Source organism: Biomphalaria glabrata, chromosome 18 (assembly GCF_947242115.1).
Source record: "Biomphalaria glabrata chromosome 18, xgBioGlab47.1, whole genome shotgun sequence".
NCBI classification, from domain to species: domain Eukaryota; kingdom Metazoa; phylum Mollusca; class Gastropoda; family Planorbidae; genus Biomphalaria; species Biomphalaria glabrata.
In genome coordinates this window covers 4005386-4028893 of record NC_074728.1, presented here as the reverse complement: position 1 = coordinate 4028893, position 23508 = coordinate 4005386, and the positions used below count along the sequence as shown (strand labels likewise).

The window sequence follows — 23508 nt, the reverse complement described above, 5'->3', positions numbered from 1 at the left end:
ATAAAATTAGTTCGGGTATGCATATTGCTTAACAAATTATTCTACCTGGTACTTGAACTCTAATGACTAGGGCCTAGAAAATATCCGAAGTTTAAAAAAAAAAAGATTTTCTATTCCTCTAGCCAACTTAACCTTTTTTTTTTCTACACTTTGGAAAGATATAAGAGTCGTACCAGAGTTTTCCATGTTTTTTTTTTTTTTTCCAAACGATATGCATCAACTATTAAAAGTACATAATTTCTAAGTAAATCGTTAGAGCTGTTTTCGAGAACCGTGTCCAATCACCCAGTCGTTGCCCAAATGTTCGACCTGAATAAACTTATATAGAAAGGGAAAAAGATTTGTACTTGAGATGTAAAAATGTCACAGATAGATGATGTTTTTGTAGATACTTTAGTCATTACTCACCCAAAAATGTATTTGTTTCTACAAATCCCATCATTGGCAATATCATCTGACATGATCTTAGTTCCACTTCTCTCTCTCTATTGAAAAACATACATAATAAATAACAACTTGTTAATTTTTATTTCTAAAAAGTTATATATTTTTATGCTGCGAATTATGTTTTGCGAGCAGAACGTATAATTAAAAAAAAATGTTGGTTCCCAAAAGTGTTCCCAAGAATATTTTACTTTTTAATCTAAACATTTGTTTGAGACATAATTATATATTTTACTTTTTAGGAAATAACTTTGATAGAAATCACATTACACAGTAAATTCTTGCTAAGTTGCTAAGCATTCGGCTTCCAAACCTGAGGTCCTTGTTTCGAATCTCGGTGGAGACTGGGATTTTAAATTTTGAGATTTTAGGGCGCCCTTGGGTTCATCCAACTCTAAAGTGTTTCTGAGTTTAGTTTAGGAAAGTAAAGGAGGTTGGTCGTTTTGCTGGCCGGCATCTACATTTAACCATTGAATGAGGTGTTTCCTAGGCACAGGATCATGTCCACGTGATTCCTGCTGCCTACACACAGGCTTTCTACGAGATCTGTGCTGACGGGAGCTTGGAGGGAGAGGGCAAGTATATGCAGAAATTAAGAAACTTGTGCAGAGCTGAAGCCCCGTTTTTTTTTTTTATATGTCTTCCTCTATCTACAGGTGCCGCTTTCTCCTTCGCCTGTTGACCAAGTTTCTCTCGAGACGATGTCGCGATCGTTGTCTCTCCATCCTGATGGTTATTGCTGGCGTTAGCCACCTGACACATAGAGCGGTAGTGACAGCTCTTGTAATTAATGCAGCCACCTGACACGTAGAGCAAAGGTCACAGCGCTTGTTGTAAATGCAGTTGATCCAAAAAAACGCTTCAGCAGACTTTCTCCGTGAATGCTTTGCAATTTAGTCGGAGGCCCCCAGAAGGTCTGGTTATCAAACCTGTCACCAAACCCAGCAGCATCTGGAAGACATGCCTGTAGGGCAGGTGTGTAAAGGTTAATCAGCTGCTGCATCACGTCTTACTGGTTTCCTCTTACCACCTTCAGAGCTTCACTAGCTGGTTATGGCTTCTGGACAAGCGCCTGTTTGGTCAAGACCTTGTTGGCATGTCTTCTGGTACTTGCCCTCTCCATGCAAGCTCCCGTCAGCACTGATCTCGTAGGAAGCCTGCGTGTAGGCAGCAGAAATCACTTGGACATGATCAGGTCTGTGCTCATCATTGTCATATTCGCAGCAATCGCCAGGCTTCTTGTTGTGGGAGCCACGCTTGCAAAACTCGTTACCACAGTCACTGACAGCACTACCATGATCAGCGTCTCCGATGAGTAACGGATCGTGTATTCTTCTCGACATAATAGCCATCTGTTTGTCTGTCTTGTTCAACAGATCATATATCGGTTCATCAGTCTTTCCGAGCATGGTACACATCGATTCACCTTTCTTGCTCGTAGTGGTGGTATTCATACAGGTACAGATGTAGCTTCCGCCACACAAGCAGACTTTTTCTCTTTCTTCCACTGCGTCGACCCTCTGATTTATCTGTTCGTCAATGTTGGTGATTCTCTCCTCCACAGCATGTATGCGTTGGTTCATAGCTAATAACTCGGTTTCAATTACCGATTCCATGATATCTATCTTGGTATCCAACGCATCTATCTTGTCATTGGCGTTTCCTAGCCCTGAGTTCAACTATTCTCACATAGACCCAATATTTTCAAGCACAGCTCCCATTGCTGAAAACCCATCTTGTCAAGTACAGCTGCCATCTGTTGTTGCATATCTTCCATATCTTGTTCTACCTCAAACAGGCAGGTCTCGGGCAGGTTCTGTCGAAGACTGGCTCTCATCTTCACAGAAGATCTTCAGCTCCCTGGCTTGGAGCTCCTCTTTTAACTGTTTACAGCTAAGTTCATCTAGCTTCCTAAGCGTTGTCATTCTTTCCTTTCGTTGAGCTGCCCAAATCCCACTTGGACACCAATTGTTGTAACTCTAAGGTAGGCACTCAACGAAAGGCAGGACAATAAACTAGGTATTTATTTACAGTACGAACAGGCATGGACTTCAGCCATAAAAAAGTCCCAGAATGTCCTATCTCAAGTGACACCAGTCCTTTCCTACCTATAATACCAATACAGACCACCGACACACATCCCAGTGCCGCCGCCCCAGGTCCTCAACACAGTTCATAGATAGCACAAAGGACGTTCTCTCGAGTCATTTAGCCGGATCCACAACAGTCCTCCTTCCTGTCTAAACATGTCTTCAACTACTTGTGTTGAATGGCGCTCTGATGCGTACCATCAGTGTGGCTTGGGAGCGGAGTTACACATATATATATATATATATATATATATATATATATATATATATATATATATATATATATATATATATATATATATACATATATATATATATATATATATATATACATATACAATTATTATTAATGAGAGGATTTATATTAAAGCTCTAGAAAAAGTGTAGGGGCCTCCACAAAAATATGCCCCTGGGCTTTTACGTACTTAAATCCGGCCCTGTGCCAAATTGTGTTATCAATAAATAAAATTCATATGAACATAAAGTGTTACGTGATAGCGAGTTGTTCTTCGCCCACTTCTTGGCTTATTACATTGAGGCTCGAGTTATTCTTTGCAGATATAATCGTAACAAATCCCGCCCTGCGGAAGAATACATATAGAAAATGTCAAAAAAAAATCCTTCTTGTTTAACGATAGCGTCATTCCTAGCATTAAAGTGCAGCTCAATTTCATAGGAACTATTATTACCAGCTAATTTTCTTTTGCGTTAAAATTATTCTCATTACCTTCGCTCTAATAAAGTTTGTAATTTTTAGAGACCCTCGAAAGGGGAAAGGACGCTATTAGTTTCATGTGGTCTGTCTGTCCGTCCCTCCCGTTTAGATCTCGTAAACTAGAATAGAGTTCAAATCTGACAGCATAATATTTTAGACTATTTAAAGTTCTGATGCAACGGCTACTTTCTTTCTTCTCCGAAAGCGAAAAATGTCATTTTTAAAATCAAGTATGCAAGCATTTTTATAAAAATACACCATTTTTACAATTATTCACTATTAATTGAGAATTTCGTTGCAAAGAACAACTCAAAACAATGCATTGAGGGATTAAAGAAAATAACAGGCTGCGCCTCAAAACGAAAACAAATTTCAGTGGCTGATGATGAGAAATTCGCCAACGAGCTAAATTATTTTTATTCTCGTTTTGACAAAGAAGATTTTGTTGATCTGCACAAAGAACTTTTCAACACTCTGTCCAAAGGAAAACAAGAGCCCTACGTCAATTTTGTAACTGAGGATGAATGACCTTGTTATTTAAAAGAGTAGACGTAACAAAAGCTTCTGGACCAGACAAAATTAGTGGCAAGCTGATCAAGCTATGTGCGGAGCAAATCTCTTCTATCTTCTGTCATATCTTTAACCAGTCATTGCAAACGTGCGTAATTCCATAAAGCAGTCTTAGTCTTAGTCTTAATAGTAACAAACATCAAAGGGGCTATCTAATATGGGAGATGTCCATTCATCATATATTAAACACATTTATTAAGGAAACTGTTTTAGATTATTTGTTCACAAATTTTGTTTTTACAATTATATTGCTAAGTTAAGTAAGTTCGGTCTCACTAACTACTACATATACAAAAAAAAAAAATTACTTTTTTGAAGAAAAAAAATCTATTTAGTAAGCTTATAAGTTGAAAGTAATTGAAAACAACAATTTATAAGTAGTTTTTCATATTATTGCGTGAACTACTGAGCTACCCCATACCTACAGAACACTTAACTAAAGGATTTTTTTTTCCCATGGAAATGTTTTTTGTTATCTTGAGGCTTTGAATAAGAGATTGACCCTTTACAAAACAATTATATCAATTAGATAATCATTAAAAGAAATCAATTAGGCCAGGTCCACATATAACTTCACCTTCACGTTCACCTATCTCTTGGTCTGCTGGACGAAGATCCTAGCACCAGCCGATTAAATATGAAGGACGGGCGGCGTCTTGGTTTACTTACGTTTTATACAAGCTGGCTGGTAATTAAATATTGTAAATGGTATGCATTTGAAATTTTAAAACTGTTAAGTCAACTTATTCCATTGTTTAGCCTATATTTCTGGTCTAATTCCGTTACACCTTATTTCTCCAATGTCCCATTTTCGAATCCAGATGAAGCTTCGCATATTAAGGTGACCGGTCACTTCATCCCCTGGTCATTTAATCCCCTAGTCATTTCATCCCCGGTAATTTTATCCCCAATTAAATATTGTATATATAAATATGATTATTTATTTATTTATGACTTGTTACTAATGCGTTTAAAGTGTTTCCTCTTCCACTTTGTATTCTTAATGAGAAATCTTATATAGTAAATCTGGTATAGCGCTTCTATTGGGTGTGGGGGTTGTAATATCATAATATTATCCGGATCGAAGGCCAAGATTTGGTGGAAGTAGTAAAAAATCATTGAGAGATAGAAGTGCGATTACAATAATTATGATCAGGCCGCTGATAACTTATCATCAAAGGCTAAGGTGTGGTGCAAGTACGACCATGTTTTATTTTATTTTTCAATCGTTCTTTCTTGAAAATGGGCGCATCATTTTTAGCCTTGAAAAAAAGGTTTTATTAAAGGGGGAGTGTGACAGGTTGGGGATAGTGACGAGTGTTTGACGCGTTTAATGTCTAAAGGATGATTATTTTTAAGGCTATCACACACCAACCCGTCAGCATATAAATAGGGAGCAGGCACGCAATTAGACAAGCAATGAAAGAAAGATACAAAGTTAAATATAGGAATATTTATTTACATAAATATTTACATAGAATAATAAAAAGGGGGAGGGTTTGATTCTATCTCTAATCAATAATATATCTAATCATCACTCTTGCACTTAATAAGAGAGTATGTCACTTTGTCTTCTGAACTTAGCTGGTTGTCCTGTTGATGTCGCAGCTAGCTGGCTGTGTCCTGGCTTGAGGTTCTGCAGCTGGAGGTGGCGCTCTAGCGGGTAGAGGGACGCCTGTGATACAGTTCTTGTGGAGTCTTAATCCAAAGTCCTGAAATCTGGAGTGGGCACAGTAAGACGGGTGGCCGGCTACCGTGAACACAAGTGCACTGCGAGCAGAGCTGATCTGCCGTGGGCAGCGTAGCTAACAGGATAAGTCCAGTGAGTTACGAAGTTCAGGCGTAGCTATGACGTCTCGCTCAGGCTCTGGGTCTATAGGGACATCGTACCTATTAAGTTGACAGGTGGGTTGTCGAATAGGCAGGCAAGTAGAGCCGATAGCACCAAGTAAATAGTTGAGTGGATCTGAGTGGGCAAAAGATGATACTCAATATGAAATAGGCAATTGACTAGGCAGACAATGCCAAATAAATATTCAGGTAAATAGGCAATAGGCAATGCCAAATAATTAGGCAGGTGAGTGATCCGATAAATAGTTGAGTAGTGTCGAGTAGACACTGAACAGCAAATAGGCAGACACCTGAGGGAGGCTGCGGATAAATAAAGACAAGTTAGGACATGTCTCTCATGCCTCTTATCGATGCTCTCGACATTCGTCAGATTGGTGAAATTGCTTTTGAGCACAAGGGGGAGATGAAGACAAACGGGATATGGAAAAATAGATCGCTGATAGTAGCAATATAAAAATGTACCTAAAAAGGGGAAATAATAATCTCAAATAATCAACACAAGTGGAAAGAGAATAAAAAAAGGGGGGGGGGGAGAAATGGACGGTGGTCAGCGACCATGACGGTTTGTTTACATACGACCGTCGGCCGAGAACAATGGAGCGCGCTTGAATGGAGAGGGTATCCGTTCAAGGGGCGCAACTCTCGTTAGAGTAAAATGAGTTAAGGGTCGACAATTCATATATCTTCTCTAAGCGCAGTACTAGTGCGCTAGTAAAATTATCAAGGCGGTCAGCCGAGATAAAGGAAATAAAATAAGATGTACAAATATATACATGGTTGCATCAACGATCAGTTGAGCAACGTAGCATTAATAGATTAATACAATACTTAAATACACATATGACATGTCTATGTTTTCTACTTACGACAGTGAGAAATACACAATGCACTAATTAAATATAAGTGAAGTAATAAAATACACATGATAATATCCAGTTATAAATATGCACAAAGTAATTAAGATGGAACTTGTGATTAAGTTCGGCTTACCACCAGGTATTCCGCTAAGAGTAAGAATAAATGAAATAGTCCAGACTCGATTGCTCAGCTACAATGAGAAATATGAGAGAGTCTGGCTTGATTTAATCTACTTTATAATGGCCTGGGAGAGACGGGCGGAAACAGTAAATGTCCTAGGCTACGAATTATCTTACACGTGGGTGAATCCGACAAGAGTCGCACCTTGGAGTGTCACGAGGCGTGTTGACCCGAGTAATCTTTTTGATCAAAGATAGACGTGGGAGAGGGGGGGGGAAGAAAGATTGGCTTGCATTCCACCCAAGGTGGTGCCAACCGCGACCGTCAGACATCCGTCGGTAAGATCAAAGAGACTGTGTGTTGATCTTTACCCCGGTCAAGGGAAGATAAGTGAAAAGCCGCCAAGGTGGTGGACCGAGTGTAGCCTGAAGAGGAAAAGGTGGAGGAATTGGGGATAGAGCGGAGAAATAACTAGAATAAAATAAATAAAAAATGATAAAATATAATTAATGCTGTGATAAAAATGAGTGACTCTGACAGCAAGCTTTTGACTTGTCACAGGGAGTTCACCCATCCTCATGTCACCTATACAAGTTTTACTTTAATTCCTTTTAAAAATTAACGTGTTACAATTTTGTCATTTAAATAAAAGATTGAATACATTAAATATTGCTCATTTCATGATTTTTAAAATTACAATTTGTTAGATAAAAATGATCAGATAATGAAAATATCAGGGGATGAAATGACCGGGTATGAAGTGACCAGGGGATGAAATGACCAGAGGATGAAATGACCGGGGATGAAGTGACCGGGGATGAAGTGACCGGGGATGAAATGATCGGGAACCCATATTTATCCATTGTCAATTACAACGCAGGAATCAATTAAAAAAAAACAATTTGTTAATCAATTATTCGTAATTAATTGATACTATTGCATATGCCTTGCTATAATGAAAGATAAGGCGTGAGTTAAATGGTGGTTCCGTCTGGTGGAGAAAGAATTTTTACATGATATTGCAAAGTATATGGCTAATTAAGTAAATGCATAAAAAGTTAAAAAAACAACAACAACTAAGGTCTTATTATGTATAAACGTCACAGATTAATACGTATTGAACATATGTAATGTAACTCGAAATAAAAAAAAAGAAACAGTCTTTACTACAATATTCTACAGACGACATACATATAAATATATATATATATATATATAAAATTTCACCTGCTATATATAATAATGTATCTTGATCTCCATTCGTTTATCGGAAGTGCCATGTACGCTTCCTGGTAACTCAACCAGTTGTAAACCACAATCATTGTTACTAGATCAGTCGTGTCAACTTCAATGTATTCGATACGCATTCCACTGTAATGAATGCAAATAAGTCTTTATATTATACTAAACAACACAGACGAACAGTTGAACTTTTTATAATTTATATCTAGGGCAGAGGTGCAAAAGTTTGTAAAGTCCAGACCTTGTTGCTGTTTTTTTTTAGGTACTGGCTTACTCCATACGAGGCACCGCATGTCTAAGTATTATTAACTCTCTCTCTCCGTAATTATTTACCACATTCTGGTGGAATCAACGTTGGTATCGTCAGTCAGGTATTGTCAGTTAGGAGAAAAAGAGTTAAACACTATTGTTATTATTATTATTATTATAGCTTTTATATAGCGCTTCTTTCATGCTTATAGCATGCTCAGAGCGCTTTTGGTCCAATCTCATTTGTGGACCAGTGGGAGGGAGGGTGTATCTAGAAGTTGGTTTTCCGTGCTGCCTTTAGGAGCTCAGTAAACACAGCTCTGCCCGAATCTGGTGTCGAATCTCGAGCCCCATCATAAGTTGCCAAGTACAAGCGCGCTTGGCTTCTCCACCACGCTTCCCACGTTGTGCTTTTATCAGGTATTTGGTTTCTATCGTAGATAGGCTTGGACGCCAATCCAACGTTGTCTTGATCTGTCTGTCTGTCTCCTAGCTAGTAAATCAAGGGCAAAAACTTCAGGAAAATTATAGGTCTCTTGTCTCGTTTTTTCGGTGATTTATCGTCTCTTGTTTCTCCATCCTTCTCTTTCCTGTGAAGTCTGTACTCCTCTTTCTGGATCGTTTTAACGAGCATCACGTTTCAGGTGTCAGGATCTTCGTCTTCGTCCTTCAAGTTCAATTGGCAGGTGTCAGGATCTTCGTCCTCGTCCTTCAAGTTCAATTGGCAGGTGTCAGGATCTTCGTCTTCGTCCTTCAAGTTCAATTGGCAGGTGTCAGGATCTTCGTCTTCGTCCTTCAAGTTCAATTGGCAGGTGTCAGGATCTTCGTCCTCGTCCTTCAAGTTCAATTGGCAGGTGTCAGAATCTTCGTCTTCGTCCTTCAAGTTCAATTGGCAGGTGCCAAGATCTTCGTCTTCGTCCTTCAAGTTCAATTGGCAAGTGTCAGGATCTTCGTCCTCGTCCTTCAAGTTCAATTGGCAGGTGTCAGGATCTTCGTCTTCGTCCTTCAAGTTCAATTGGCAGGTGTCAGGATCTTCGTTTTGCTCTTTCAGGTTCAATCGGCAGGAATATATATATATATATATATATATATATCCTTGACTGTTATGAAAAGTATCCAAGTTTTTTTCAAAGTTTATTTAAAATCTTAATAATGTGCTTAAAAAAAGAATATATAAGAATATCCAACTCAATGAATGCGCAGGTATAACCATAAGCTATACATAGAAATGAAACGTTACATTATAAATGCGCCTTACATACACAGCAACACTGGCTGGCACATTTTATCACCTGATTATGCACTTTGAATTTTATATTAAAAAATGCCATCCGGTGCACACCTAAAATATATATAAAAGTATATTTACTGAAATATAATAAAGAACTTCTTTTTTAAACATTTCATTGCATAGAGCTCCTCGTTACTTTCGGTATGCGTGGTATCTAGTGACTTTGAGAGATCATCAGCGTTCATTCTAAAAATAGAGCGAAAACTAATCTGTGGAAACAGAATGGCAAATAGCATATGTTAAAGTTTCTTACGCACAGAGCTAATCAACAATACTAAATTTTATGTTATGTATCCTGTATAGTGTACATATTTCTGAAGTGTTCTCAGACAATAGACCAAGTAGAAAATTGTATATACCTTGGGAGTGTAGTCAGTATATCAGGTGGAACAGATGAAGACATTAAACGCCGTATCAATCTAGCACGTCAGACATTTACACAGCTAAAACCAACCTGGAAATCTCCTTACATCTCAAACAAGTCTAAACTAAGAATCTTTAACTCTAATGTCAAGGCTGTCCTACTGTATAGTTCTGAAACATGGAGAACAACTGAAGCCACAACAAAAAAAATACAGACCTTCATCAACAGATGCCTGAGAAATATCTTAAAAATACACTTGTATGACAAAGTCGATAAGACCAAACTGTGGGAGATGAGTGGACAGAAAAATATAGAAGTGCAGATCTTAGAGAGGAAGTGGAGATGGATTGGTCACACCCTTAGAAAAGATACCAGCAACAGAGCTAGGCAGGCCTTAGAGTGGAACCCCCAGGGAACAAGACGCAGAGGAAGACCAAAAAGAACATGGCGACGCAGTGTACTTGAAGAAGCAGAGAAGACCGGGAAGAGCTGGGACACCATCAAAAAGCTAGCTAGAGACCGTGGAGAGTGGCGTGTTTTTGAGGAACTCAAATGAGTTATGATGATGTGATGATGAACGATTCTTACGCACAGAGCTAATCAACAATACTAAATTTTATGTTATGTATCCTGTATAGTGTACATATTTCTGAAGTATTGATATCTAAGTAATTCTAATGAACTGTATATCTATTCTTTTTTGCACTATTCACCACTGTAGAATTGTTAATGGAGCTGCGCAGACGATCTCCGAAACAGACAGCCAAACTGATTCTTTTAATCAAGATGGTCACATAAATTAAAGCCTAAAGACGTTGGCGTGGTCACGTGAGACTATATTCCTGCTAAATCTTCGGAATCCTATACAATGTCTTATTATGTATAGTTAAAATATAATAGTAATGAAAAAGAAACAAAACCCGATTTACGTTTCTTAAATGTAACTGGAGACCCGTATGGTAAGTTAGAAAAGGTTAAAACAAACACAACATTTTTTTTTTCATACTTACATTTAAATTACCAAATTGGCTACAGATGTAAACTGTCATAGAGCTGATGTATTCTAAATGCCAAATCTTAAATGACAAGTTTTTTTCTTTTCCTGAAAAGGTAAACAAGAAATAAATTTAAAAACTAAAAAAAAAAGACTTATTTTGAGCATGGTTGTATCAATTATTTTGTATCTGTCATATTATAAATTTGTAATAGATAAATAACAATAAAAGTGCATTTATAAAAGAAAAAAAGCGGGAACGAACAGATTTCAAACACATGGCTCAGGCCGTCACAGGCTTCTCAAGCCAACACGGTTACCACTCAGCTAGTGGAGAGCTTATGAACATGGAAGATTGTATGATTATCTATTGTTTCATGATAAACTCACTTAAACTCAGACGACGATCTATTTAGGGGAGCTAATTCAACTAGAACGGGAAGGGCGTTTCGTTTGAAAATATTGTGTGCATATGTGGTGGACATCATATCGCAAAGAGTTGAAAAGGGCAACAACTGATGAGTCTAAGATCTGTTACTATATAATAAAGGGTTACGGGCCCTTTGTTTTGTAGGATGAAAGACATATACTTTTATGGCTAGAAAATTTTGTTGGCCGAGGGGGAGTGTTGCAATGCGGGCCGTTTTATTGATGGGCTTAAGAGTGTTCTGGGAAAAAAACAACAACATACATACCAACTATTTCAACCGAAGTCTAGCACGGGTACTGCCTAGTATAATAAAAATAAATAAAATAATTATATTTAATTAATGCGTATGTATGTATATGTAGATATCAAAACCGTTTGACCAATCCTGAAAACACTTGACATAAATGTTTATTAGATCGTGGCGGAGACCGTAGATTATGTTCAATGTCCCACCCACAACCGGGGGGGCCAAAAAAATAGACACAAGAAGTACATAATTGCATTGCCATTAAAGAACGAGAAACTTTTAAACAAATAGGGTAAACCGGTTTTTGACAGTATTTTATATTTGACTAGCCGGATATGACTTTCGGCCTGTGGAACATAGACCGAACATTACTGATCCGATAAACAGAATTTAGATCTATGTCAAACATTTGCAATGTTCCCTTCTTATTTTTCTTTAAATTTTGCAACGGAAATAAAAGTACAATGAGAAAACGGGTTTACCCGTTCAGCCTGACATATTCATATTAAATATTTCAATTTCCAACCATTGTGTCGCGGGCCACATCACAGAAAAGATAAAAAACAAATACATATGAAAATAACATTCACATCTATTTGAAACCCCTTGATATAATACATTAATTCTTGAGATGTAAGGAGTTTTCCAGGAACCATCTTCTGAATATCCCGTAAGGAGTTTTCCAGGAACCATCTTCTGAATATCCCGTAAGGAGTTTTCCAGGAACCATCTTCTGAATATCCCGTAAGGAGTTTTCCAGGAACCATCCCGCTGCATTACAGCTACTTTATTCAAAATAATAATTTTTTTTTCTTGTAGTTTGATGTTGAGATCGCTTAGATATGATATGATGTAAATTTAAAAGCCGAAACACTCAACCATGAGAGGTTGTTAAACTTTGGCACATGCTTTCATATCATCGTCATAAAAAACGTCAGTTTCATGTCTCATATCAAAAAAATTATCTAGAACCTTTTCTCATCTTAGCCAGCGCACTTTAAAATAAAACGCCTTCATATTCATATTTCAGTCAGAAAATTCAAAGAAGTTTTTGTCATTCAACGCTTAAAATGTTATACGATTTATAGTACTGAACACATCACCACATGGTTCTGATTTAACACCTTCCTTCAGAGGTTCCGTTTGACTTGATCATTTAGACAGTTTGGCTGACATACAGCCTTACTTCTGGTGGTATCAATAGTCACTCCGGCCAATTTTTTTCCCAACGAATAGAATGTCTGAAACTTCTTTGGGACTGGTCTTTGCGGGTAGTAGTCTCATGGTCCTCAGCTAGCTCTTCTGTAATTTTAAAAATTGCTTTTAAAAATTGCTTTTCGTACCGCGAATTTTTATCAGAAGTTGAGCGGTACCAGATATGTCGGCGGCAATAGAAAACAATGCAAACTCTCCAGCTCTGTAGCTTAGTTTGGAATTGGGATTTCTAATTGTTATAGGAAAAAAAAGAGTGAGAGCTTCAAAAACATTCTTATTTTCATGACACATTTCTTCCATCATTTAATACTAACGCCCGTTTTACTTCTTTTAGCATTTATTCATTTACTTGGCTGCCTGGTCGTGCGTTTGCGCGCTGGACTGTCGTTCAGATTTATCGATGGTCCAGGGTTCAAACCCTGCCCGCTCCCATCACCAGTCCTCCTGCGGGAGGTTTGGACTAGGAAGTAATTATCTTCAACTCTGAAGGAACATCCGAAACATGTCAAACATTTTACACACATTTTGCTTGGCCCTTCTTGTCAATATTTTCGTCAATCCTCTAACCACAGACTTATATATTAGATCTAGACTGGAAACCGGAAATAAATTCTTATCCGCGATTGATCAATACACAGACCTATACATATATATATATATATATTTATGTACGTAAACTCTTTTTTCAGGCTCTAAGGCAGGGGTTCTCAACCTGTGGTCGCGACCCCTTTGGGAGTCGATTGACGATTCGCCCGGGGGTCGCCTAAGACCATCGAAAAAATGAATTGTTTTTGTCCATTCTTCTATTGCTGTGTGTGTATACGGAAAGGGGGTGGGGGTCGCGGCAGAGTTGGGGGGTTGTAAAAAGGGGTCGCTGAGCCTAAAAGGTTGAGAACCACTGCTCTAATGGGAGTCGCTCCAATCAAGTTTTTCTGTCTTAGAAAAGTAATGATCTTTAGTTTTCAAAGTGTAGAAATAATGCACAATCATTTCTCGGATATTCACGCAAATGTATGAAACAAAGCCATTTCCTGTTTGTTTCCATTGAGATAATGTTTCAAAAATCCTAGATGGGAATAATTCATGTTAATTTAATAAATCATCTTATGTACATTTAAATAGATTGATTGCCTAAATCTTTCTAGATTATGTATCTAAAAATTGAAAATGATAATTATGAGACAAGAGTACTCTTATTTTTGATGTTCAATTACTAGATCTAGATCTAAAAATTAAATTATATGTAACATAGGTTAGGGTTTAAAAAAAACAACAACTATATTTTAACTACTTTAAAAAACAACGCCTTGATCCAACTTTCTAAACAATTTTCACGACATTTTTTGTAGTGTTTAAAAATCTCCATGTCTAGTCTAGATACAGTATATATAAGTCTATGCCTTTAACATTTAGGCCAAACTTCAATCTTAAATGTTTTTTTTTTATTTCAAAACGCTGTTTAACGTCACATTCTATAGAAAGAGCCAGAAACAGCTCTAGACAAAATCAAACATTTTGGCTTCTTTTCATTCTCCGCGCAAAGGTAAAAAATCTGTCCACTTTTCGTGATAGTTTTTACATTCCAAGTGTTACTCTTTTTGTTCTTCCAATCTCCCATGTCATTTACCCACAAATACTAAACGGTTTGGTGCACTTCCTGTTGATATCAAAGGAAGACAACCCAAAATGATACAGGAAAGAGGCACACACAACATGCCAAAAACACGGCTTAAGACAGTATGAGATTATTCGAATCATCTAGCTATATATTTTGTTTTTCCTTACAAGAATATTGCAAAATCTTGATCCAGTGCGACTAACGTAAGGACAGTTCGTTCGGTTCGCTTCGTACCAATCAGTTTTAAAGTTCGAGTTCGGTTAGGTCGTAAGTAAGGTTTGAGTTCGGTTCATTCGGTTAAGGTTCGGTTCGGGCTTAGTTCGGGTTCGGTTCGCATCTTTAAAATAAATACCGTGATATACATTCGCCTTGCTCATAATGCAATCCACTGTTGAAAATGTAACAGTCAATGAAATTAGGGATTTTAAAGCCACCCCTGAGTCCATCTGGCTGTATGGGAATCCGATAATCGTAGGGGGGGAGGTCCTGCTAATTATGCTGGCCATACGAAGACCTCGTTAATTAACCGCCTGCCATAGCAATAGATAAGCTTTACATCAACAGCCATATATGTCATAAGGTCTGAAAGTGGAAAAGGTTGATTATTAATTCAAGTCAAAACTATGTACTTACTCCTAATAATGACATTAGTCTCTATTGTTTCAGGTTCACCGACATCAAAATGTATGATGCATGTAAACACCCCGCTATCTTGTAGTTTCGACATGTCAATATTGAGCTCGATTCTCATCAGGTCACCTTTGTTGCATTGGCCGGCTAGATGTCCAGAGGTGGTGATTATCCAATCTGGGCTCTTGTTTTTATCCTTGGAATTAGAAGCATCGCTGAATGAAGCATGACTGCATGAAGCTTGTTTGGATGAAGCATTGACTGCATGAAGCATTGACTGCATGAAGCATGACTGGATGAAGCATTGACTGCATGAAGCATGACTGGATGAAGTATGACTGAATGAATGGTGACTGAATGAAGCATGTCTGGATGAAGCATGACTGCATGAAGCTTGTTTGGATGAAACATTGACTGCATGAAGCATGACTGGATGAAGCATTGACTGCATGAAGCATGACTGGATGAAGTATGACTGAATGAAGGGTGACTGAATGAAGAACTTTGTGAAAGATGATACAATTATTATAAAATAGTTAATAACATGAAGTATATGCATAACTGGGCTACCAATCTGAGGCCATGTTCAAAAACTGTAAATTTCGAGAAAAAAAAAGTAAAGCTCCTATAGCTTTTCATCCTATTGGGCAGATGATGTAAAGGTCATCTTTTTCTGTGGCCTACGGTTAACGAGGGTGTCATGTGGCCAGCACAACGACCAACCGTCTTTACTTTTCCCCAACTAATGTCAGGTACCCGTTAGAGCTGGGTGGACTCAGAAGCGCCCAAAGATCCCAAAATTCAAGATCTCAGCCTTCACCAGGCTTTGAACTTGGGACCCCCTGTTCAGAAGCCATGCGCTCTCCCCTTTACCGCTCAGCCACCATGCCTAAAAAGTTTCGAGATTTACTAAACTTTTTTTTTTATTGTTTGGGCATAATGATTCGTATGGTCCGTTACCCGACACTCTGAGCGAGACATAGATACAATCTGTTTGGAACCCCCGACAGATTCAGGGGATGTCACTGCATGTGAGCTATGAAGCAATGAAATCTCTTGCCAGTAATGACATGGGGTGGGGTAGCCGTTCCTGCCCCGTTACATACAGGAGATCATCTCAGGCCAGAGAGCTCCTCTATACAAGAGTTGGGAAAGGAACCCAACTTTTAAAATTCGGGTTCGGTTCGGTCAGATTTAAGTTTGGGCTCGGTTCGGTTCGGTTAAGTCTAAAGTTCGAGTTTGGTTTAATGTTATGAAATTAGGTAATAGAAAAATTAGGTACTTGTAATAATGTTTAATCTGAATGTATTAATTAGATTAAACAACGATGTGCAACCTTAATTGGCAGGTGGGCCATTTTAATTTGCAACATTCGTGTCGCGGGCCACATAACAGAAAAGATACAAAAAACATTACATGAAAAAATAAAGCACTTTTATTAAAAACCTGTGGGTATAATTTTTTTTTTTAATTTTTCTTTTCAGACCTTATGATCTATAGGGCAGATGATGTAAAGGTCATCTATTTATGAGGTCCACGATTAGGGACTGTATCTTGTAACCATCACAACGATCAACCGCCTTTACTTTTCACCAACTAACGTCAGGTACCCCTTAGAGCTTGGATGGGCTACGTTAAGTTCCCGAAATAAAAAATCTGTCGTCACCAGGATTCTAACCTGGCACCCCTCGGATCGATAGCCAAACGATTTACCACTCAGCCACCGCACTTCCTACGTAATATAATGTTTACACTAATTCATGGGATGTAGGAAGTTTATCCAAAACCAACGCCTGAAGATCCCACTGCATTGATGAGACACCAAGCTCAAGCACTGAATCTAGATGCTTGTTTGTAAGGCGATTACGCCACAAAGGTTACGCCCCTTTTCGCCTTCTAAATAAAGAGCTGCAAGCTAGAAGGCGCTTATGACCTGACAATATTGTATCATAACTCTTGCTGCCAGTTCGCTATGTCATGCAGCCATACTTCTGGATGCATCTGGCAGTATCAGTAGTCTCACTAATTTCTCCCAAACGAAAGAAGCCTCCTCCTCTATGACGTTTGAAATTTCTTTGAACATGTCTTTGCCAGTGGTGACCTCAATGCATGTTCCTCATAGTAGATCTCTTTTATGTGATTTAAACAATGGTTTTCGTACAGCAAACTACAGGCTAATGTTGAACGCTATCAGATATGTCGGCACTAATGGTAAACTGTCACGTATCAATTTATAAACAAAAGTCTAGTTCAAAATAAACTTAATTAACATACCTATGCCCAGTACGGAAAAACCGCGCGTGCAAGTGTCAATATTTTCCATGACGTCATCACATCCGCTGACATTTTGACTTCAGGCGCGGAGTATTTGGATTGGCTAAAGCAAAGCGGAGCTAGAAATGATTTAAAAGGAAACGCGGAATCTAGAATCTTCATTCTGGATGTAAAACTTGTAGAGTAAAGATGTATATTGTTTTGAGTTAGATCTAGTAGAAATCTGAATATATTTTCATTTCTAAACTATGTATGAAGTTATTCGTCTGATACAGTTTACTATTGTAAATACTGTTACGATCTTCTCAATCAGGCTTTTGCAAACACTGCTCAACAACTCAGCACATCTAATGCAAGAGCTTGACAACAAGAGTTTCAAGTAACAATGTGATAGTTTAATGACAAATGACATCGACAGCCAATTCAGCACTTTATCGGCATCACTAACTTCACATGCTTTAACACAATAGAACTGCCTACTAAGACTACAAGTCTTTCTCTAGCTCGTACGGCTACATTTTTGGAGGACTCATATGTTACCACACGGTCCTTACTGCCTTCTGTCCTGGACTCGGATCTCCTTTCTTTACACGTTGTTTCTCGACCGTTAAGGCTTTCGGTCACATGACCATAATACTGGTCATATTTGCGTGTACTACCAGTGATGTCCCCTGTGTGATTGGCCTGAGTCGTGTGTATCAGTAGGCCGCAGCCACAGTAACCCTTTCGGTCCGCCACCGGAGTTACTACAATACTGTACTATATATTTTGTGATTCTCAGTTGATCAATTAAAGTTTGTATTTGAATTGAAAAGGATCTTCTTCATTAAATCTCTAAGATAGCATTTAGATCTAGAGCATATGCGTCATATGGAATACCCGGCATGCCACAGTAACTTCTTAGAACATCTAGCAGCTCAAGAAAGAGTATAATTTTAGTGTCACGAGTCGAGTCTGTGACCTATTTCGACCAGTTTCTAGAAGCGAGTTCAAACCAGTGCAAGTGTCCAGCTTAAACAAGTTAATTTTAGATATCCAATCAAAGAAAGAGGTTAAGGGAAAGAATAGCACACGTCAGCTTCTAGAAGGTCAAAGTTACTAAAATAATTATTTGAGAAGGTTCCATGATTCTGGAACGTACAATCAAAGAAAGTATAAATTAGGGGAAAGTCAGTTAGACGGGGTCCTCGCCTAGTAGTAGTTCTTGTAGAGCGATGGTCCTCGCTTAGTCCTCGATTAGTAAAGGTTTAGTTAAGTTTTGTGATATTAGCGGGTCCATTAGTTAAAGTTTTATTAGTTGAAGTTATACTAAGTGAAGTTTCATGTATGTTTAAGTTTTATTTATGAAGTATCAAGTCAAGTTGTTATTGAATTGAGAAGTTAATTTGATGTAAAAGTTGAAGAAGTATTATTAAAGAAGTTTTTTAAGAAAATACAGAGAGATGTTTCTTTATTCATTTCATTGAATTGTCAACTTTGATAATATAATCCCCGGCAAATGTGATCATCACATTTAGCACTCCTCAGCACCTTCAACGAATTAGCACCTTCAGCACCTACATCAACAAGAAGAAACATCGTGACATAAACATTTCCAGCTCTTCTTCTCGTTTCTTTAAGCGTTTTTATTGATATTTCCAATAAACTGCATTCTTTTTAGTATGATATATTTTTTCCATTACTCCCCTAATGTCGAAAAAAAAAGGCTTGAGTTTACTACTTAAAATGTGAGCAACTCTGCACCACACCCTTGACGCCGACTCATTTCCTTGACCCTTCTTGGTAAATATTCTCGTTAATCCTGTTAATCCCCTAGTCCCTAGGGGTTCTCAACCTGTGGCTCGCGACCCCCTAAGGGGTCGATTGACGATTTGCCAGGGGGTCGCCTAAGACCATTGAAGATATGGATTGTTATTGTCTATTCCTCTATTGCAGTATGTGTGTGTTTGTGTGTGGGGGGGGGGGGCGTCGCGGCAGCGTGGGGGATTGTAAAAAAGGGGTCGCCGAGCATAAAAGGTTGAGAACTGCTGCTTAATATATAAGCGTTTTTTTTTTTTAAAAGCAGTTTATTCTTGGTGGCTCAAACTAAGAATGCCTCAATATTTGTTTTTGTTTTTGATTTCATAATGCAGTTTAAAGTAAAGTTCTTTAAAAACAGCCACAAACATCTCTATACCAATATCAACTTTTTACATCTCTATACCAATATCAACTTTTTACATCTCTATACCAATATCAACTTTTTTTTTTTTTTTTGTCGTGTTCCAGTGTTCCTGGTAGTTTCTACATTCAGAATCTACTTATCGTTTCTTCGACCCTTCCATGTCATTATCACACAAATATGAAATGCTAAGCTACCATTCGAAGTGAATCAAAAGAAGACGACCCAAAATTTATCCTGATGTTTTCTACATACAATAACGGTCTTTGCACCATCCGTGTAACCAAAGTAGTCTGCGAGAAAATGTTTATTGTTATCATAAAGCTTCAAATAGTCAATACAGCGTTCAGATTGAGGTGATTGTCTACACAAGACAGTGACGGGTTGATCTTCCAATACGTCAATGGTAGCAGCTTCCACCTTAACTTAACGAACCGAAAAGGAAAAGATGAGAATATAAAACAGCATATCTATATCTATCTATCTATCTATCTATCTATCTATCTATCTATCTATTTCTCTCTCTATCTCTCTCTCTCTCTCTCTATATATATATATATATATATATATATATATATATACCTACCTATCTATATACCTACCTATCTATATACCTATATGTCTATGTATGTATGTATGCATGTATAAATGTATGTATGTATGCATCTTACTATCTATCTATTTATCTATCTATCTATCTATCTATCTATCTATCTATCTATCTATCTATCTATCTATCTATCTATCTATCTATCTATCTATCTATCTATCTATAATTGGAACATTTTTTAATTGATTCATTTTTTTTTAAAGTATAATAAATAATTGATTTAAGTTTCCACTTGATCCGGGATGGGTCTGGGAGACAGTATATCTATTTAAGGGAACCAAACCCAACCTATACAGCTTTTTAAATTGTTTAATTACCAGTAATTAATTAACTAACAGTTTTTTTTATTGATTCTTGTCTTGTCTATGCTGATGAATACATTGTGCAAAGTTTAAACTTAATCCTAGAAATAACGTGTACAAACTTTTTACCGGACAGACAGTCTGACAGAATGAGCTGATATAAGCTTTGTTAGAACAAAAATATTTATGTTCCTGAAGGCCGGTGTGTCATGTTCCTGAAGGCCGGTGTGTCACGTTCCTTGAAGGCCGGTGTGTCATGTTCCTTGAAGGCTGGTGTGCCATTTTCCTTGAAGACGCGGAAGACGAGAAGCGCAACAGCTTTGTCTGCTTCTTTTCTGGCTAAAGATGTAGGCTACATCTCGTTTTGGCCATATGAAAATTTTACTACTGAAACTTATCAAAAACCAGCCCCTTAAACTGCAATGATTACAGGGGCTGCCTACGAGTTTTGTACTTGAAATAAGTTTCTTCTTTTTTTAACGTTAAAATCAATTTTAAGATAAGGATTTTTCCTCGTATCCTAAAGAAAATTACGGACTTTTAATGAGCATGTAAGCATGTCCTACTCTTTTCATGTATCTACCTAATGACAATGTCCTTGATTCTTAAGATTAAGGATAAGTGCAGTGTTTCACATGACTACCCAGACCCAGTTGCGACCTGCATATTCTTCCGCACTTGTGCAGACAAATGGCGTTCTATTTAAGATTTCTTTCCGTCTTCAGGGCTTGTCTTCAACAAGGGCTTTTAAGTCTCCATTGTTTGTCCCACAGCCTTTGAGAGAACTCTCCATCAAGGCCACTTGCTGCCAGCTACTTTCGCCCTATGCCAGTTAACTGAGTTGAGGCACCACTTTTACACCATCATCTTTTAAGTTCTCAAAAGAGGAATGGTAATTAGAGCTTCTATACTGTCCTCACCGGCCTCCAGCAGATTAAGTTCGCAAAAGGAGAATGGTAACATGGTTATTTGTACTGTTTGGCCAATAATAGAATGTTTGGGAGCCCTCAACTCAAGAAAATATTAAGAAACTGGAACAGACATTAAATAGAGCAGTGAGATTCTTAACAAACGAATATTCACATTTGACATCAAGGATCTTAACTACTAAAGACACTAATGTTAAAAGTAGATATAGTCTAGATATAGATCTAGATCTAGATCCTAAATCAAGAAATCTAAATATGCTCATGACATTTGAATTCACTTCATCATAAAAGGTAAGGGAAGGTGTTTTAAACTTACCTTGAAGGAAATTAATTATTAGGAAGTAGTACGTGAAATGTTTCATTTTATCAGCAGAGATATGTTTTGTTTTTTAAATATATGGTGTATTTTAATTAATGTCAAAACAGGAAGTGCGTAACTGCACATCAATATTCGGGATCAAAAATTTCTTGTCGTAAACAAAACACTTTGGGTTTTTTTTTTTATTATGAGGCGTAGGACGTAATCTTCTTCTTTTTTGAAGTAACGTCTGTATTATATAAGATAAGAAGATAAGATTATCGTACCTTATATATTATAGACGTTACTTAAGAAAAAGAAACATCAGAAGATAATCACATTCTTCGCATTTCATGTGTCTATCTAATGCACGTTAATCGATGACCTAAACTCTGCTAAGTCGTTGGATTTCCTGGCTGATTCAGGCAACCCATTCCATCTTTTAATGGCACTAGAGGAAAAGGAGCACTTGTACAAATTCGTCCTAGCGTACGAAATATGAAGTATGCCCATAGACATAAATAAATATAGACTGGAAAAAGGAAATAACTTCATGTAACTTGAAAACATGTATATCTATTGTATTCGGATTTCCGAATTCTGAAAAATTGAAAATTGCATGATCTTCAGTCTTAGAGATTAAACAAAACTCCTAGACATAAATAAAGTACACAGAAATGCAAGTCACAAATTTTCGTTTCATAAAACTCTATTATCGGCCAGTCTATATTTATTTATGTCTATGAGTATGCCTTAATCTTTTGTGTCTTTCTGAGTATTTCATTAGGTTTTGTTTTTCTATTTGTAAGTTATGGTCATAGACATAAATAAATATAGACTGGAAGTAGGAAGTTATTTTTATTTGGGGGGAGTCAATATGTTTTATGTACTATATCTATGTGAAAAAAAAATGGCGGCGATTGAGCTATAAATTCTAGGACTAACATTTCAGCCAATATATACCTTTGATCTTTAGTTTTGAAAAGTGCAAAACTGCCATATTCCCAATATTTTGTCTTTGTTTTATAATCATAGACATAGGCAAATATATATAGGTTTGTGATGTGGATCTACAAACTTATCTTTTCCCAAATATTTCCGAAAATAATTTGTTCTTTATCGTCCTGTCTATATATATATGTCTATGGTTATGGTTTAGTGTTTTATGTATTATACCTACTGTAACATATGTACATTTGCACACTAGCGCGTCAGTGCAACACCGCTTGTGTTTACGTAATAAATGGAGTTCCTAATATGTCTTCCCTATTAAACACTAGTTTGTTATTTGTGTAACACAAATATTCTACAGCTACTTTATTTTTTATTCTTCTGTCCTGAGGTAGCTCTAAGTTTAGTGATCTTACTTATGGTGTTACGACACGCAGACATTTCTTATTAATTGTTTTTTTCATACAGTAGTAGGCCTACGAAAGATTAAATTGGCAGAAAAAACAACAACACAAAAAGACAAAACAAAAACAAAAAAAAATGAAGCACATAAAGCAAGACTAACTGTTACAGTATACTTGAACTTAGAGATGTGACGATTATCCTCAGTAAGCCTCAATTGTCTATCCAGATATTAGCAGAAGTGCACAATAATGGATCCTAGCTTTATTTTACACAAACATACACAGATGCCGGAAATAGTAATGGATGTAAGCACTCCTTTTACCTTTACCTTTTTACCTATCCCTTAGTCTGTTGGACCGTTGGGGCTCTAGGCAAGATTTGTCGACCGTCTTTCTCCATTCCTCCAGAGGACTCCACTACCTATAAAATGGTTCCTTAAAGTATGCGTCTAAAATAGCCTCTGACGACCAGTCCCTAATCTCGGATAATTATTTCTTTTTCCTGACAACACAAGAATCAATCAGAAACACTAACCAATTATTTAATTAACTATTGGTAATAAATTACTTTGTTTGGCATCTCAAACAATGGAATGAAATAGAACTTGACTTAAGTGCTGGTATAAGCTGAATAAGTCTCCTTTATAAAAA

The 23508-nt window shown here is 37.3% G+C and overlaps 1 protein-coding gene across 1 annotated transcript in view; it reads right to left on the bottom strand.

Moving 5' to 3' along the window:
• Positions 1 to 21620, bottom strand: part of LOC106068259 (uncharacterized) — a 55798-nt gene extending 34178 nt beyond the window's left edge. The window contains exons 1-8 of the mRNA XM_056017853.1: positions 21521 to 21620; positions 19619 to 19788; positions 14932 to 15124; positions 10805 to 10896; positions 9509 to 9639; positions 7876 to 8019; positions 3026 to 3115; positions 409 to 485 (exon numbers count right to left, since the gene is read on the bottom strand). Of these exons, the coding sequence (XP_055873828.1) occupies positions 409 to 485; positions 3026 to 3115; positions 7876 to 8019; positions 9509 to 9639; positions 10805 to 10896; positions 14932 to 15124; positions 19619 to 19788; positions 21521 to 21566 (943 nt within the window). The 5' untranslated portion in view covers positions 21567 to 21620. The remainder of the gene's footprint in view (positions 1 to 408; positions 486 to 3025; positions 3116 to 7875; positions 8020 to 9508; positions 9640 to 10804; positions 10897 to 14931; positions 15125 to 19618; positions 19789 to 21520) is intronic.
• Between the last annotated feature and the right edge of the window lie 1888 nt (positions 21621 to 23508).